This window comes from Phoca vitulina, unplaced genomic scaffold (genome assembly GCF_004348235.1).
Source record: "Phoca vitulina isolate PV1807 unplaced genomic scaffold, GSC_HSeal_1.0 scaffold33, whole genome shotgun sequence".
Classification (NCBI taxonomy): Eukaryota; Metazoa; Chordata; class Mammalia; order Carnivora; family Phocidae; genus Phoca; species Phoca vitulina.
The window spans coordinates 1412247-1430659 of record NW_022589736.1 but is presented as its reverse complement, the minus strand read 5'-3'; the positions used below and the strand labels follow the sequence as shown (position 1 = coordinate 1430659).

Here is an 18413-nt window from a genome sequence, read left to right as displayed (position 1 = left end):
TTCTTTTTTTTAAGATTTTGTGTATCAAGAGAGAGAAACAGCACGTGTACACGTGTGAGCAGGGGGAGGAGCAGAGGGGGAGGTGGGGTTAAGAATCTCAAGATGACTCTGCACTGAGCACAGAGCCCCACGCGGGGCTCGATCTCACGACCGCATGATCACGGCCTGAGCAGAAACCAAGAGTTGGACGCTCAACCCACTGAGCCACCCAGACGCCCCTCTGATGCATCTTATGTGGGAAATGTCTGTGACTCTAGATATCTGATCATCCTTGAGAAATGACAGCACAGCAAGTGTTAATAACTTTTGAAGATAACCATTGGTAATTTGATTACCAGCTGCCATTAAATGAATTGTAAAACTAAAAAAAAAAAAGCCCCCAAAACAAAAAAGAAAACCCACAAAATAATGGGGGCTGGGGCTCTAGACTCACAGGAACTCTCTGGAGCTCCAGAAGCGGGAGGTGAGTGGGGTGCAGGCAAGCCGAGGGGACCAGGCCAGTCCCACCATGCTGGACTCATCTCACCACCTCTGTGTCCCCGGCAGGTGTGTGGCCTCCCTGCACCCCAACCCCAGCCTCCTCCCCTGTGGCGAGGGCACCTGGCGATGAGTGGGCAGCTCGGGGCCTGAGGGGTCTGACTGCACAACGTCCAGGGTGCACGTGCTAGTAATGGGGTGTGCGGGTGCCTTTCTCTCTGTGCACAGCCACTTCGGGGCCCCAGATGGGCGTGGCGTCTTGGGGGGCGGCCCCGCCTCTCCCGTGTGTCTGTACGTGCAGAAGGGATTGAGCTCCCCCATTGGGATGCACAGCTAGCACAGACACACGCTGGGCCACAGATCACATTCCCTCCACCCTTAAGCCTCGCTGGGGGACCTGTACTGCGTGTCCAGGATCTCACCTTCTTGTACCTCCATCCAGGATGATGCTCCAGCCTGGTGGTTCTGCGGGTGTGGGCCCCTGACCCACCCCATCTGGGTGGCAAGTGGGGGCCTCTCCACCAGGCCCGGCCACTTTGTCTACTGCCTGTGAACCCGTGACAAGGGCAGGCCCCGGGGCGCCTACGTGCTGGGGGAACCAGCGGATGGCTGTGGGTGACCGGCCACCAGCATCCTGCCCACCCAGGCCCCGGGCCCAGGGCAGGAACATGCTCCGTGGCCACTGTCTGCCTCTGGGGCTGTTCTGTGGTACCTGAGCACCAGGCTGGCGGGATCCAAGACACACAGGTGGGACCACGGGTCTGCTGTGGGCTAGCACCCCAGGCCTTGCCCTTGGGAAAGGAAGGTGGGGAGGGCAGGGGAGGAGGGTCCTGGAGCAGGACTTGAGAAGGCCTCCCTGCTTTCCTATCAGGAAACACATCCTGTTAGCGTCTGGCTGCCGTGGCTTGGCCGCTATTTGTTGCAGTTGGCTACGCCCTCCATCCAGCTCACAAAAAACAGCCTCAAAAACAACCATTTCCTCTCTGCGGAGGGGGGGCTGCACACGCGCGCGCACACACAGACACACACGCACATGCACCTCCCTGCAGCAGGCTCGCTGCTTTCCAGGACTGGCTGTTTCGTGGCAGAGGCACAGGGCAGGGGCTCCCGCAGTGAGAGGCTGAACCGCTCCCGGCACAGCTCCCCCCGGCCCTGCTCAGAGCCTGGTGGCTGGTTTTGCTCTGTGGCGCTGGTTCTAAGCAGTGAGGTGAGACAGACCCCCACGTTGCAGCCCACCTCTCCCGTTTCTTGTGGGAAGGAGAGGCCTTGCTTCCCAAGAAGACGGCGCACGCACGACTCTGGACTCTCGCTGGTGCCCCGGCTTATTCCCCGGGATGGGCCGAGAGGCTGGCTGCAGCTCAGGCCTGGCCCTGCTCCAGGTGCAGGAGGGAGGGTAGGGAGGGCCTGAGGTGAGCTCACCTGCACCTGTCACATGGGCCTTCCCGATGCCACTGAGAATGAGCGGTGATGTCCTCTAGCAGCCCCTAGCTGGTCTCAGCTCTCCCTGGCCACAGCAGCTGACCGGGACTGGGACTTTCTCCACGACAAGGGACAGCACCGGCAGTCGGCGATGACTGTCCAGAAACTGGTGGCCACAGCAGCGCTGGTGGCCCTGGTCTCTCTTGTCCTCAACAACGTGGCGGCCTTCACCCCCAACTGGGTGTACCAGACGCTGGAGGATGGGCGCAAGCGGAGCGTGGGGCTGTGGAAGTCCTGCTGGCTGGTGGACAGGGCCCGGGGAGGGCCGAGCCCCGGGGCCCGGCCAGGGCAGGCGGACGCTCGGGACTGTGAAGCTCTGGGCTGGGGCTCTGAGGCGGCAGGCTTCCAGGAGGCTCGAGGCACCGTCAAACGTAAGTCTGCTTATCTTTATGCCTCCTTTAGGGCGGTCAGGGCCCGCGAGCTCTGATGGCATGAGGTGGACATGGGGCGCGTGTTTGGTGACTGGCAACCCAGGCGAGCCCCAAGCTCTGTGCCCACCCTCCCGGTGGCGCCCAGACCTGCCCCGGCTCCTTTAGGATGGAATTCTTCCCGTGCGGGTGTTGGGCTTTTCTCTGCCTCCACACACAGGGAAAGGGCAGACCCACTAACCAGATCAAGGAAGATCTGCTTTTCTTGGAAAATACACCTCGTTAGTAAAATAAACAAGAAGCTTAAAAACACGTGGCTGAGTTCCGACGTCACTCCACAGTTGTCAGGGTCATCAAGGCAGGACTTCCGGGAGGAGACCAGCCACGGGGGCAGTGAAGGGGCTCAGGGCAGCAGCTCTTGAGAGCAGAGCCCATCGCGGTCTTGTCCTGGCCCTGGCTGGTCGCTGGTGGCTGGGTCTGTTGACTGCTCTGGAAGGTGGGAAGTGGACTTTGACCGTGGGGTCAGGTTTGAGTGTGCGGGTGGGAAGGCTCACAGTGAGACATTTGTCACCGAACGTGTCATCGACGCGGTCACAGCAGCTGACAGGCAGAGGTCTCCCTGAGCTGCCTCTTTGAAGCTGTTGACGAGAGTCTAACTCACAGATGGGCAGGTGACAGAGCTCATCCTTTCGAGAATGTGAGGCTTTGGCAGGGCTTTTGCTAACTGCTCTCAGAGGGTGTCCACAAGGTCCTCAAGCAGCACAGGCGAGCTCTGTGCTCGGGGTGGGAATGTCCCCACCTGCCACGTGCTTGGAGCCCTGACCCACGAGGGAGCCGGGGTGGGGGTGGCGTCCAATTCCACGAAGAGATGGAGGCTGCAGGAGACATGTGCTCGGCTACAGTCCCTGGGGGGAGGCAACCCCAGTCTGTCCACTCAGAGCCCCTTGCCGTGTAGCCTGGGGGTCTTCTGTTGGGGACGGACTGTGTCTGGCAAGCAGGGCTTTCAAACTTTTCCACAAACTCAAAACTCAGCACAGCTGACCTTGGGTCCCAGGGGACTTGCTGGGTCCTGGGACTGTCCTGAGGAGTCATGCAAGCCATCGACCCTGAGGCTCTAGTGTGGGCTCTGCGCCGCCCTGACCCACAGAGCACCCCCAGCCCAGGCCTCAATGTCAAGCAGGGGCCCTCCCTGGGCGCCCATACCCTCTGACCCTTGCCAAGGCCAGGAGGGTACACAGGGTGGGGATGTGCTTGTCTCCAGACCCCCTTCCCACCTGGCCACCCGCCTGTGGTCCCTCCCACGATTTGACAAGCTCCTTGTACGACTTCTACAACATCCTCACCACTGGTAACGCATCCATGGCAGCTGAGCCGTAACCTCTGGGCGTCAGTATTTGCCCCAAGCGAGGGAAACAGCGTGGAAGGTTCTCGTGCGGGAGACTGAGCTGCTGACCCACTTCTCGCCTGGTCCGTGTGCACGAGCTGCAGGACGCAGTGTGCCGGGCTAATCTGCGCGGGGGCCCCAGCACCTGCCGCCTCACGTCAGACCAGCTCCCAGGGAAAACCCCGGCCCTCTGTGCCACCACTCCGCTGGTGTAGGGATGGGGGAGGAGGGAGCGGGTGGTGCCCTGCTCAAATTCATGCTGGCTCAGCGCTGAACACCCCTCCACCCCGCATGCTCCGCAGTCATCTCGATCCGTTACAGGCCAGTGTGTGGCCACAGGCCTGACTCGATCCATCCCAAGCTCCCCATCTCAGGTGCGAGAGTCAGGCTGTCCTAGAGTCTCCAGATGTTGTGGCAGGTGGGGGGGGGCAGCCCAGGGATGGGGGTCATGCTTGTCTGCTCTGCTCTCAGGGTCCTGGCAACGCCCTGCAGAGCCCAGAGTCCGAGCCACTCCGTGCTCACGGAGCACCACCTGACGTTCTGCACTGCGTCAGGGGACTCTGCTGCAGGGGTCCTGAGTGACACGCGGGGTTCTGTCCTCCAGGACTGGGGGGCTCTTCCTGCCCGCCTCACTGGGCTGCATGCGGCGATCGTGACAGTTATCCCTGCTCAGGAGGCTTTCCTTGCTGTGAGGCGCCGTGGGGATTCGGCAGACGTGAGATCCTCCTCTGGCCCGAGGAGAACTCCCAACCCAGTCCCGGTCAGACTTGCTCTCTGGGCGTTTCTCATCTTTCCAAATTCCAGACATTCTGTTAGGTGCCCTAACCTCCTTTTCTAAAACAAGTAAGAGGTGAGTAAACATGCAGTTAAACCTTGAGCACCTGGCCCAGAGGGGGTCACTGCTCTCTGACCACCGAGGCAGACAAAGGGCACTGGGCCTGCCCGGCCACAGACCCTCGTGCCACATTCCTGTGGGCTGCCGCTGCCCAGGCTACATGCATGGTGATCACAGCCTGTCAAACGTGCACCCCCTCCCCCGTTGCAGGTCCCCTCCAGGTGGCTGGCAGAGGGATCGTGGCCCACAGGGCAGTCTTCTCAGGCAGGTGGTGGGTCTGTGGGCTGTCACTGCTTTATCCTTCACCCTCCCACATCTTCACATTCATGGGGCTGGAGGCTGATGGGGTGAGGATGCCACAGGGGGCTGTTGGTAGCCAGGGTGTGTGGCTTCAGCTGTGCACCAGGAAGGACAGAGAGCTGGGCGGAGGGAGTGGGAGGGCAGGCCACTCCCCTCTGTGCGAGTGTGCCCTGTGTGCGAGACTTTCCTTGCCTGGCCTGCGAGGCTGCGCTGGGGAACCTTGCACTTCCCTGGGCCGGCCCTGAACCCGAGCGCCCACCATGTTTACCGCCCCTCGTCTCTGAGGTCACACCTATCTCCCATATCCGACCACCTTTGAGGCTACAAGAACCTCTGTGTGGTCACATATTGGTAAAACTAACTGCAAAGAACGTGGGGTGTGAAGACCCCACAAAGAGCATATGAAGAGCAGGGCCTCCACAAGAAGGCAGGTCGGCCAGTCTTCAGCGCACGGGAAGGACCTGCCTGGAGCCTGATCCGTCCTGACAGCAGGACCAGTTTGGTGTCCTGCATGCACGTGCGGCCACTGGTCAGGCTGGCTGCACCTTGGGTTCCACCACGAAGACTGCCTGGGCAGCCAGGAAGTTTCTGGCAAATTGGCCTGAAGCCTGGCTCTCAGCCTGAGCAGCCACTCAAGCGGGGCAGGTAAGGAAATGTGGGTGCTGGCGCCTTCCCCAGCCAGGCCCCGCTGCCACCCCAGCGCCAGGAGCCCCACACTCGCCAGGCCTGGCCTCTGGCACCCCAGGCGTTTACTGAATCAGACGAGTGTCAGGGTTTCTATCAATGGCAGGGACGATCTGCAGCTACTCTCAAGAGCACAGTATGAGCTCTCAGCCCGTGGGAGTGAAGCCCGCTGGGCAAGAGTGGTATTGGGGAGAAAAGCCGGTGAGAGAGCATAGCCCCAACCACGCTCACTGTCCACACGGCTCATCTACACAGCCAGATAGGGCAAAAGCAGCCGCCAGTTCGGCGCGATGAAGAAGTTGGGCAGGTGGGGACTGTCATCCTCCAACGGCCCCGATCTGCCCTCAGGGCCACCCTGACTTCCCAGCAGCCAGGCCTCTGCTGTTCGGCCCTGCTCGTGTCTGCGCCGCTGGCCTCAGGGAAAGGCCTGGGATCTGCAAAGGGCAAGAGCCCTGAGCCTGTGAAAGACAACAGGGAGGAGGAAGGTGCTTGACTCCCGACGGGCAGGAGGAGCCAGGCCTGGGGCGGGGAGTGGTGCGACACGATGGTTCACTCCGGGCTCCTCAGGTGCTAATTACGAGGGGCAACAGTCACAGACACCGGGGCGCAGACACAGCAGCAGGCTGGGGCCAGGTGTCACGGCGGGCACGCTCCTGCAGGCTGGCGCCCTGCCGCCCAGCACACGGGGAAGCTGTGTCTGTCCACGGGCCTCTCGCGCCAGCACTGCGAACCCCCCCCACCCGGGGGAGTGGAGAGCACAGGGCAGGGAGGGCAGGTTGGTGAGGCCCCGGGCGCAGATGGAGGCAGGAGCTGCCCGAGCTAACCACCTGTCTTGTCCCCTGTCGTTCCCACAGTGCAGTTCGACATGATGCGCGCCTGCAACCTGGTGGCCACGGCAGCGCTCGCTGCGGGACAGCTCACCTTCGTCCTGGGGCTGGCAGGCCTGCCCCTGCTGTCTCCTGATTCGCAGTGCTGGGAGGAGGCCATGGCTGCCGCATTCCAGCTGGCAAGTGAGTACCCCCGGGGCCCCGGGCAGGCAGGGCGGCCGCACACTTGGTCGCGTGGGGCTGGCAGGCCCGCTGCGGTCTTCTAATGTCACCGCGACTCCCGTGGGTCACCCTCCCACCTTTCACCATGGGCAGAAGTGAGACAGAACCACAGGTGGGGGCGCTGAGGCTGCAGCGAGCACCTGGGCTCCCGCCCTCTCCTGCTGTAAGACAGGGTGCTCCGCGTGCTGGTGCTCTAGGCTCACGTGCTTGCTTTCCTAAGTCTGCGGCATCTGCTATGTCTTTGCCTGTCTGCAGCCGATGTGGCTGGTGGCCTGGGGTCAAGCCCCTCCAGTGATGGTGCAGCAGCCTGCCACGGGCAGGGGGAGAGCCCCCACCTGAGCCCGCACCTCCGCCGCCTCACCTTCCCCACTAACGCTGTGTGAACGGGGAGGTCAGGGCGAGCACGAGGGTCCAGCCAAGCTCATCTGCACGCTCCTTGACCAATGCAGCCTCCTGGGACCCGGCCGGGGTCAGCGGCAGGCCCTTCCTCATAAGCAGCACAAAGCATGGAGGACACGTTAGCTCCTGAGCGCACCGGCCTGTCCTGGCTCCCACACCCAACAGCCCATGCCGCCACAGGAGCGGGGGTGGGAGGCCACACCGGCCAGAACTTGGGGGCGGCTGTAGCGTGAACTGAGAAAGGGCGCGAGCACACCCATGGTCTCGGAAGGTTGAGAATGGTGGCAGCGGCGGCGTAAATGAGAGATAGGATTGTTTCGGGAAGTTGTGCACAAGTGGCCATGGAAGCCACAGAAGCTATTCACATGACCCCGGGGGGTCTTCTCTGCTGGTTTCCCCTCCCTGATGCCTCCTTCCTGCCGGCTCACCTGGGGACGTTCGGGTTTTCTGCTGACTACTAGCGAGCGTGTGAGTGGAGGTCCTGTGCGGGGATGACGTGGGCTGGGGTGTGGGGATGTGATCAGCCGACCCACCTGCCTCTCCCACTGCTGGGGAATGGCAGCATGCCCCAACACTGAAGGTACAGTTCCAGCAGACCCAGGAAGAGAAACCGCAGGAAGTCTGAAGTGAATCATTCCGGGAATAATGGCCCCCGGCCCTTATCTTTCTGGAGAATGAGGCTGACAGACTGGCAGGAATTCACATGCTGGAAAGTGAGCCGGGTGGGAATCAGGAATTGGAAACAGGCCTTCCTGTGCCTTTTAATAGAAGGCGGGTGGTCCTGGGCCAGTCACTTCCCCACAGCCGGGTCGTCCGTGGGGCCTGGGAGCACCTAGGGCCGACCAGACGGTTTGCAGGAAAGAGCAGCTGTGGGGCCGAGGGAGCTGGACAGGCGCCTTGGCTCTGTCACCTGCAATCCGCGGGAACTGGGGCTGGCGCGTCCGTCTGCCCCCACAGGGCCGGTCTTGAGAAGGAAGGAGATGTGGGTGAGACGGGGTCTCTGACCACCTCGGCCTCCTTCCCTTATCCAGGGAGGTGGGTAAAAACACGCACATCCCAGAGGACAGTGACCGTTCAGAAAATCACTCCTCTGCCCTCCGCTGACCTTAGGGCCATAAGGCAGAAATGGGGTCCTCAGCCTCACTGAGGCTGCCCACTTCTATCGCATGGGCTTATCTGAAACTCTATCCCCTCCAGAAGGAAGTGGAAGATTAGGAACAGATATTCAGATATTCAGGCATTGAAGAAATGAAAGGAACAGCTCTTGATTCTGAAAATAACTCCTTGCAGCAGAATAAACGGACCACGGCATTTTTAATTTAGAATTATTGGGAGAGAGACTGTGGGTTTGGTGTCAAACGGACATCTTACTTCCTGCGAACCCTCATTTCAGAACAAGACAGTGTTGCTTCCAAATCACATATTTTCGAGCAAGTGGAGATAGGGGAGCCCTGTGAAGGAAACGGGAGCTGTCTGGCGGCAGCCCTGGGGCGTCCTGGGGCCTGTCCTGGCTGTGGGGCGGGGGTGCTCTCTCCTGGCTGTCCCCAGACCGGGGCAGCCTCTGCTCACACACCATCAGACCGGTACAGGCTGACGGGAAAAGCCAGGAGCACCGGCTCTGCAGGCTTCTCCAGGAGGCTTCTCCTGGAGGCGTCCCACCATCACTCCCGCAGGTCTGTTTTGCCCAAAAAGGAAATGCACTTGGCCCTGTTTAGACTTGTTTCATTGACAAACAGTACAGAATGCAGCCATGTGTCTTTCTTCCACCACACTGCTAATTTTAGAGTTAGGTTTTTTCCTGTGCTCCGGTCTGCTTTAAACAGTCAGGGAGAGAGACTGAAGGGCGCCGGGATATCCTGTCCCAGGAGGGGAAATGCCTGCTGGTACCTGTTATGCAAGCAAACCTTCAGTCCCCAGTGCTGGGGCCAGAGGGTGGGCAGCGGGGAGAGAAGGTGCTGACGAATTCATGGGGAGGCGGGGAGGCCGGGCAGGCTGGAACCCAGCAAGGATGGCGACTCCCTGCCTGCCTGCCACTCTTCCCATCCGGGCACCGGGCCCTGCTCCTCATACTTGCTCCTCTGAGGGACCCTGTCGTAGGGACGTGCAGGGCCCCGAAGCTGCTGTCCTCAAACAGGTCCCGCCAGCCATTCCACCTGCTGCATTCTGTTCACAAAGTCACACCCAGCAGTTTCCAGCTTCCTTGCAGAAGCTTCCAAGTGTAATTTTAATTTACCTTGAAGTTGAAAAGATTACTTTCTGTCCCTTACTCCACCTCTACAAGCGGAACATCTGCATGCAACCCCCGTTTTCCCTGTGGCGACAGCTCCCATCGGGGCTGCGGGGGTGCAATGAGGACCTGCCCATGCGGTGGCCACTGGGCCGACCCCCACCCGAGTGCGAGCAGCCCCCTTCCACAGCCACGTTCCCATACGGGTTCCTGGAGGCTGGCTCTGCAGACCCGTCCTCTGTCCTTTACTCTCTTGCTTTGGCCGACTTCTGCTCGTCCGAGTCTGGTCTCACTGCTGTGTGAACAAAGGCGCACGGTCATCCTGGCCTGATTACTGCAGATGCGTCGGACCCTGCGTCACACACCCGAGCGACGCCTGGGGCAGAGCAGACCGCCGAGGGCCGATTCGGCAGGCAGCGTGCCTGGCGGGCACCTCGGGGTGAGGCTCCTATGCAGTCCTGGGACATCTAGGTGCTGCATCAGGTTCCGAGGCCCTGGATGAGCCACCTCATCCCTAGCTCCTGTGCAGCCAGAGAGCTGGGGCCAACTGGCCGGTGGCGGCTCCATCATGCCTGCTGCTGTGACCACCCTGACTTCCCCCTGTGGGCCTGCTGGGGATGCCACACCGCTCTTTGCTCAGAGCCGAGCACTCCCCACTGCACCTGGAGTTCGTGCCGGAGCCCTGCCGGCAGGCCTGAGGACCGCCCCAGCGGGTGTCTCCAAAATTTCTTAAGTGTGACCGTCCTGTGGCTCTTCAGGTGCTTATGGCCCTGGGCCCTGGCTGTTGGCTGTGCAGGACTGACTGACCAAACTGGGTCCCAGGCGAACATTTTTTGGGGGGACAATCTCATGGTTATTCCAGGCTCTGTTGCTGGCCGACCCCCATGTGTGCAGAACGTTAGTCCAGGCTCCTTGTCAATCATCTGAGTGACCCTGCAGCTTGCTCAGACTTACGGTTCTTCTTAAAGCGCGATTGCCATCACAAACAGGTCTAGTTCAAGTACAAACATACAGCCGACTTGCAGAGGCCTCCGCTCTCTGCTGTGTTCTGAGTGCCTCTGAGATGGTACCGGGCTCTCCTCGGGAACCCTACCCAACGACTCCTCACCTCCTTTGGGGAGGCTGACCAGCAGGCCCGACTGAGCTCACGCCATGCTCCCAAGCCAGTGAACTCACAGGTGTGCAGCTCTGGCACTTGGCCCCTCAGAGTGCTGTCCCTGCACCACACATGTCCTGCAGCTGGTGGATGCCAGCCCTCCCTCACTAGCCCGCTCCCGGCCCGGCCCTCCTCCTGACACAAAGCCTCCCAAGCTCTAGCGGGACTACCGTGGGAGCAGAATCACCGCAGAAGCTCCTGGGCTCCTCGTCTCTGGCTTCTGGAAATCCTAATATTTTTTCTTATGATGGCAAAACTTAAAACACACTAAGTACTCTGTGCCCCTGAGAATGCTCATGTCGTTGGACCTTCGCGGGGCAGTCGGGTTGATAAGCGGCAGCTGTCTTGGCATCTCGTGAGCCGGTGGGGATTCTGCTGTTCTTCTCATAGGAATATACAACTTTCTGTCTTTCACAATAGGGTGGTGCTCGCTTGGTCTGGACAACGTGCTTTTCTGTCTTTGGCTTTTCTGTCTTTTCTGCTTCCCTGGCGCCGGTCTGCACCCCAAACGTACCCTGTGTTTTCCCTTCACTTCCATGTCCTCTGTGCTGCTTAGAGTGACAGCATGTCAGGCATCATTTGGGAGCTTCAGTTCTGTGGAAACATGACCAGGTCCACTGTACGTTTGGCTTTTCCTTTCCCAGAATCCCTCCCACTGGGGAGGAACACGTGGATCCCATCACTTGCGGCTCACAGATGCTGGGACATCCCAACCACGGCCGTGCCCTGACACAGGCCACGAGCGAGTTTGCTCTGTGAATACTCTCTCTGGAAGCTGTCACAGGCGCAACGTGAAGCAGGTGTGCTGTGTGAAGGTTCAGGGTTCAGCCCCACGGTCTCTCCTTATACCACCTGCGTGTGCTTGACCGTCACCCCAACAGGAAGGCCCTGTGACAGGCACTGGAGCCCTCGGAAGCAGGCAGGAAGGAAGCGAGAGGAAAGGGACGCTCTGCAGGCTGAGCTGTGATTCATAGAGCCCGCGTGGCCAGCTCACAGGAAGGGGCTGTTTGCTTTGGAAACAGAAATTCATGAGGATGGAATTGACTCCACATGCAGAATTCAGGGTGTTTGCTCAAAGTCTCCCCTTGCATTTGTTTCTGGACAAACATGAACATCACTGGGAAGTCTTGGGAAAAAAGTCTCTGGGACAATTCTGAGGGGGTCTCCACACCAGGATGTGCCAGAGATGGGGAAGCCCAAGTCTCTGGCACATCCAGTCGCTTTGTCGACTGGTCCCATGAGTTAATATTTAATAAGGCCAGCCTGGCCCGGGTCTACTTCCCACACCCCTCCTCTCCCCCCCAGCAGGAGAATTTCATGAAGCAAACAGCAAGTTAGATTTCAGAAGAATGTCTATGTAATGGCAGTTACCCAGGGCCCAGGCGGAGGCTGGAGGTGGCCAGCGAGGCCACGTGCCTGTCCATGTCCCCGCGGCTTTTCACTGCTGACATGCACACACAGGAGATCCCCATGTGCCACTTGTCTGTGCAGTTCGTGCCACCCCCAGTGGCCCGGGCGGGGTCCACCTGTCCTTGCGCCGTTGTTGTAGTAGGTTCCCGGTATCTTCCTGATCAGGAGAGGCTTTTCCTAAATTCGTTTTTTTTAATGTTGGGGAGTCAAGCCCTTTCTCTGACTATATGTGTTCTAAGTTGAACTGAAACAAAGCAAAAGCTAACATGGGTCTTTACACAGAGTAAGTCACATAAATGTGAATTCTTTAAACCTTTTTTCACACAAGGATATAGAACTAGACATTCTTTTCCACTTCTGGAAAAAAGAGCCAAGTGAGGTGCAGCCTGTGAAGAGCAGGCCAGAGAGGTGAGACGCACCGTGGACAGTGCTGGAAACCTGCCCGGGGCCGCTTACTGTTGGGCGGTCAGTAGTGCTCCAGATGGACAGACTCTCTAAAACTCCGTCTGTCAGGCTCTGCATTGACACTGATCCATCACCTTGCGGGATGTGGGTAGTTGTGCTCACCTTGTTTGTGCACCTGTGAGTTCATATTCTCTAATCAATCTACCCACCCCCGCCTGTTCTTCCATCTGTAATATGAAAAACCTTACTCTCAACATCAAGGTAGCTCCACGCTCTGAGTTTGTGCACATTGTGGGCAACAGAGCCAAACATGAGGGAGGACGTAATACACAAAGACAGCAACAAAATAATAGCCTACCCTATGCTCAACAATATACCATTATATGATACTGACCTTAAGAAAACAAGTAACCCCGTGGTACTGGCCAATACAGACACAGGACAGGGTCCCACGTCTTGCCCTGTGGCCAGGCCCCGGCATGGCGGTGCTGCGTGGCGCTCTGGAAGCCAGCAGCTACTCTGCCCATGCGCTTTGTTGACTGGTCCCATGAGTGAACATTTTCACTGCCTGGAGTTCAGAGTGTCCCTACAATGGGATCTCCTGGTGTCAAAGGCCCAGCCAACACCACTCTCTGGCAGGGTCTGGGCGGGCCTGTCCAGGACTCCCTGGCCCACCCTCACCACACTGGACCTGGTGACTCTGTGACCTGGAGCACCACGCTGTGCGGGTAAATTTCATCTTCCCCACTCTAAGAAGAACACCAGCTCCCCCAGGATGAGTCAAGCATGCCTCCGCCATGCACACACTACAAGCCCTCTGTGCAGTGCGAACAGCTGTGCTGAGCCCACGCGCATGGAAACTAGCGAACAGCCTGGGGACCAGTACGTCCTGCCGCGGCTCCAACCCCGAGCGACACAATCATGGCGAACGGGCCCTGTCCCCGATGGGCTTGGTCACTATAAAGCTTCCCCAGAGGCCCACACTGCATTCAATTCCGCACCATGGGATCTATCTGGGTTTGTCTCAGATAATTCACTAGGTGATTCCTGGACGACCCTTTGGGAGGCAGAGCTGGAGCGGGGGTGGGGGGGCGCCCTCCAGCCACAGGGTCGCCAGCAGGGGACGGGCCAAGCCCGAGCTGCGATGGGCCGACTTGTGACTGGACCTCCAGGCTGAGTGCTGCCGGCAGCCCCCTCCCCAGGGCTGGTCAAGCACAGGGCTAGCAGCACCAGCAAAGGCCGGGAGAGGATGGAACTCGGCATCCTGGAGGAGTGGACAGGGGCTGGTGTGGCCACACCGTTAACCGAGACGGAGACGGGGGCAGAGATCTGAGGCCAGGCAAAGGCACACAGCCCACAGTGCCCTGCACCTGAGCAACACAGGGGCCTGGTCCTTTCTGGCTGTGGCAGGCAAGGGCGCCTGGCTCCTTCCAGCTCCGGACCAGCTCTGCCCCGGTCTTCACAGAAAGGTCTCATAATGGACTTCACGGTGCCCTGTCTCTACTCATCAGTGCGGTCAGCCAACCCCAGTTAGCTGTGGGGCTGGGGCGAGGCTGTTCACCCCTGCACACACCCCCACAATGAATGATGTCACAGAACTGGGGCTCAGGCTGCATATCAGATTTTTAAACGTTCCTGTAACCAGTGCAACTCCAAAGGATGCTTGGCAAAGGGCGAACAGACTTGGACCATGGAAGCCATCGCGGTGACTTCCTGCTCACTGCGCTGGTCCCCACTGCTGTGCCCTGCAGGCAGTGCCCTCTCCGCTCAGCTTGGCTCCCTGCCCGAAGGCTACCACTGGCCTCGCAGCAAACACCCGTCCCCCAGACACAGCCCCCTTTCTGTGACCTCAGGCACCGGCCAGCATGTCCCCACCCACCTCGTCCTGCTGAGTCCTGTTGAAACAAGGCACGACAAGCTCCCTTGGCTGACAAAAAATGCCCAAAGACACAGAAATATGAGGGGACACAGGAAGTATTTTCATTTTCATGGCACAAAATGGACTATCACTCCTTTTCCCATGAATGCAAACCTCGGTACCACAGAACTGTGGGCAAGGGACATGCTCTTCACTGGGAGAGAGAGAAATGCCAGAAGTTTCTTTCTGTCAGTGTGCATGACAAAGAGAATTAGTTATTTTTAACAGAAAGGAAGTATCCAGAAGCTTTCTGGGTATAAAAAGCTCCACGAAGTACTGCAGAGAATTAATGCGGAGATTAGTCACCGCCACTGTTGTTTAGCACGTGACTGAGGTGGATAAATGTTTAATCCATACTTTCTGGACGGTACAGTGATGATGAGACCGAACTACTTGTGCTTGTGAGAGCTCAGGCCTCCCCCCACCCCTCACCCCACACTAGTTTATAACAGTTTCCAGAACCATGAGCTGGCACCACTGTGGCTCAGCTCTGGGGCCACAGGGGTCGTGCATGATCTGGTTTCCTGAGGAAAGCAGGGGAGGCTGTGGGGAACGGAGGGACCAGCATGAACAGACGGACGGATGTCACAGCGCAGGGCAGGGGGAGGGACTGCAGCAGGAGGCTGGCCTGGCCAGAGCCCAAGGCAGGGACAGGGACGAGTCCAGGAGGGGCGGGAGGCTTCCGTCCGGACCACTGCGAGAGACTTTGTCCTCATCAGGTACATTGGGTTCCAAGAAACAGCTCCCCCCAGGTCACCACCGCAGAGGGTGGGGTGCTCCCTGGGCTGCCCCGCCTCTGCTTCTGCCCGGCCCCCTCACCCTCGACAGCCACAGCTCCCACTCAGCACTGCGCCTCCTTCCTACCTCATCTGCCTCGTCCGGCCCCTCCTGGCGGAGGGGTTGGAGGGCTGCACTGGACCAGCCTCCTAGGCAGCAGGACAGCAGGGCCTCTCCTCTGTCCCTGTGGGGCTCCCGGCCCAGACTCGGCCCTGAACTCTAGCAAACATCAGTGCCCTGTTATCCTAGCCGACAGGTCCTGGGCACGAACTCCGGCTTTCCTATTGCAAGAACTAACAAACCGTGACAGGAAGTGACACCGTGGTGCTAAGTGCTAACAACGTGAGGCCTGCGCAGGACTCTGTCCACCGTCAGAAGAGAAGGCTGTGGAGGGGAAGTAAGGAGGAGGAGGGGATGTGGAGGTGCGAGGGAAACTGTAGGACCAGGTGCAGGGTGCAGAGGTGAGGGGAGGCAACAGCAGGAGAACTGGCCATGTCTGCAGCCCTGTCTGCCCCTCCCCAGAGCACGCGGGCGCTGGGCACTCCGGAGTTGTGAAGAAAATCTCTATCTCCTCTAGAAGCGAACACTAAGAACAAGAAAACTGCTAAGAACAGGACTGCGTTAGATACCAATCTGAGGTGTTTCTAGATAAGACTTAGACAATTTCTGTGTCTACTTTCACTTGAATGAATGAAGTGCTTCTAGGCGCCGGGGAGGAGCTCACGCAGAGCTGAGGCTGGATTCGTCTCGGGGTGAGGGACAGGGAGCAGCAGTTCACCTCCATGGGGAGGGTGACTAAGAAAATGGCCCAGCCCTGGAGACCAAAGGACGAGTGCGCTGGGACCAGGCTGTTTTCTTGTGGAGCACCCCCCGAAATTATTCCGTGCCAGGATTAAGTAGACGCACACCGTCCCTCCACAGCCACCCAAAGGTCGTAAAAGTGCACAGAGGCCCAACGCAAAGCAGCTCAACACTGAAGCGTGGCATGTGAATTGGGCTACCACCCACTGGGACGGACAGAGCGGGGGGGTGGTGGTGGGTGGGGGGGTGAGGGGGGCAGGGAAGAGCTGGGAGCTGAGCTTCTGTGGGGCTCAACAGCCCATTTCCAGTCCTCTTCCTGGCTCCAAGTAAGGCTTTCTGAACACTTCTCTCTCGTTTACAGGTTTTGTCCTGGTCATTGGGCTGGTGACATTCTACAGAATCGGCCCGTATACCAACCTGTCCTGGTCTTGCTACCTGAACATTGGTGCCTGCCTTCTGGCCACCTTGGCAGCTGCCATGCTCATCTGGAACATTCTTCACAGGAGAGAGGACTGCATTGGGCCCCGGGTGATTGTCATCAGCCGCTCCCTGACTGCACGGTTTCGCCGAGGGCTGGACAACGAGTATGTGGAGTCACCGTGCTGAGCCTGCTCAGGACTTTATAACTAAACAGTATAGAAACTGAAGGGCTGTCTGTGCGGGCGATTCATAGGGTTTCCTATATATACATGTACGATACACAGCTATGTTTACTATATTATATATAAATATATTACGTGGTTATATATTGCCTGCGCCACCTCCTTCTGATGCACCCACGACTCGGCTTCACTTCTGAGCACATTCCAAGGAGGAGACCAGCGGCTGAGGTGCATGGACAGTGGCAGCCAGCTTGCTCTGCATCTTGGCCTAGGATTAATTTATTCTGTATCTGCTGAGCGGTGGGTCCTTGGTCATATTTACTTTGGTAAAGCAGAATACCCGGGAAGATTTTCTGGAACTGTCTGTGGTCTTCCTTGAGTGACTCAGAATTTACAATCAGATGGTTACGGCTTTATGACAGGATTGTGTTCCTAATGTCTGTTTTGCTCCTGATTATTTTTCTAAGTTAAAATAAAATGCAAACTTCTCACCACTGTGTAAAACTTGTGTTTTATCCATCATACTGCCACACGGGTGAAAAGAAGTTGGTCTATTTTTCTGTCATTTTTGTGGGTTGGCAGGAAGAGAAGGCTTGGTACATTTTTCAAGACCTGGTGGGAACATAGCTGTGGGCCCTTACTCACATTTCCGTTCAACTCTGACGCCCCTGTTCCTACAGACTGAACACTGGCCCTGGGACAGCAGATCAACAAATGGCAGAGTAAGAGGGAAAAGCGTCTATTTATTTAAAGAAAATTCATAGAGATTACTTTATGTTTTTCCCTATAAAAATCTTCAACCTAGCTTCAGCCAGATGCTGGGTGGTCTACCGATGGCCTTCATGATACCACACCGATTCCAAACAACCCTGGTCCTAAATCTGGAAGAGGTGAATCAGTGCCACCTCCCCAGGTGGAACAGAAAACATCAAAGAGCTGCATCTGAGGGGTTCAAACCCGAGGCCGCCCCCAAGAACCCCAGACTGCCTGACCACATTTGTAAGGACAGCCTGCCACCCACACCCACCTGGACGCTTCCTGGACCCTGCCCTGCCTGACCCTGTGCCACCTGGTGGCAGTGACTCCCACGAAACCGACACGGGGGCCCGTGGGCAGCATGCAAAGCTGGGGTCCGGCCCAGGCCCACTGGCTGCCTCCTCCACGTGAGGCTGCCTCCCGCTAAGAAATGTTCAGCCTTGCTGCTTCCGACCTTCCAGAGAGTGTGGTGATCAGTGTGGAGTTTGTCTCCAGTCAGAACAAACAGTGGATTGGGGTTGGTGCTTTAAAAAACCATGCAATTGAGAATGACCTAAAAGCGTCTGTGGCCTGACCATTTACAATAAGCTCATCACACACTGTAGAAATAACAGATTACGTCCAACACCATAGCACTCAAGGCAACATTCAAATCTGACCCTCCTCCCTCAAAGCTTCCGTCCACAAAGGACTCCCCCCGACCCCGAATCACATGCTAAAAATAATAGTCTCCTAAAAAAATAATGAAATATTTAAGATATATGACTTCACACTGTTACATATGCGACTATGTAAGGGTACATGGAAGTATTCAAGTTGACCCTGTGGTCGGTCATAATCTGTGACTGCGTTTAAATGAAAAGTGACCAGAGGAAGGCTGGATTGTGCCATCTAGACTCTGGTTCATCCCCCCAAACTAAGAGCCCTCTTGTCCACACCCACAGCCAGTGTACAAAAGGCTCTTCCATCACAAACAAGGTTTGGCCTCACTATTTTAGAAATAAGTAAGGGACGAGGGCTTGTGTGCTATTTTTTTTTTAAGATTTTATTTATTTATTTGACAGAGAGAGAGATATAACGAGAAAGGGAACACAAGCGGGGGAGTGGGAGAGGGAGAAGCAGGCTTCCCGTGGAGCAGGGAGCCCGATGCGGGGCTCGAACCCAGGATACTGGGATCATGACCTGAGCCGAAGGCAGATGCTTAACGACTGAGCCACACAGACGTCCCTCGTGTGCTATTTTGAAAGGTGCTTCCGTGTTACAGAAACCTTCGCTGCCAATGAGGGGGCGTTCCGTGGCAGGGCGGGAGGGGCATCTATTCTAGGTGACTTAATTTTTCGTCTCTTTTTTCCCATTTTAGTTTCATTCTGCAATAATTTTTCTATT

The 18413-nt window shown here is 57.7% G+C and overlaps 2 protein-coding genes across 3 annotated transcripts in view; one reads left to right on the top strand and one right to left on the bottom strand.

The window, feature by feature from the left end:
* Positions 1-18413, bottom strand: part of IFT140 (intraflagellar transport 140) — an 81250-nt gene that overhangs the window by 16422 nt on the left and 46415 nt on the right. The gene's annotated exons all lie outside the window — the stretch shown is intronic.
* Positions 1356-18064, top strand: TMEM204 (transmembrane protein 204). Its single transcript, XM_032425668.1, has 3 exons — positions 1356-2327; positions 6382-6537; positions 16031-18064. The coding sequence occupies exons 1-3, from the start codon at positions 2048-2050 to the stop codon at positions 16273-16275; spliced, it is 681 nt and encodes a 226-aa protein (XP_032281559.1). The 5' UTR covers positions 1356-2047; the 3' UTR covers positions 16276-18064.

What these genes read in the sequence shown, in the direction of transcription:
- TMEM204 (XM_032425668.1), top strand. Translation starts at nt 2,048, where the DNA reads ATGACTGTCCAGAAACTGGTGGCCACAGCAGCGCTGGTGGCCCTGGTC. An exon ending in GGCTCGAGGCACCGTCAAAC is followed by an intron (nt 2,328 to 6,381) that starts GTAAGTCTGCTT and finishes TCGTTCCCACAG; the next exon opens with TGCAGTTCGACATGATGCGC. An exon ending in TGCCGCATTCCAGCTGGCAA is followed by an intron (nt 6,538 to 16,030) that starts GTGAGTACCCCC and finishes TCTCGTTTACAG; the next exon opens with GTTTTGTCCTGGTCATTGGG.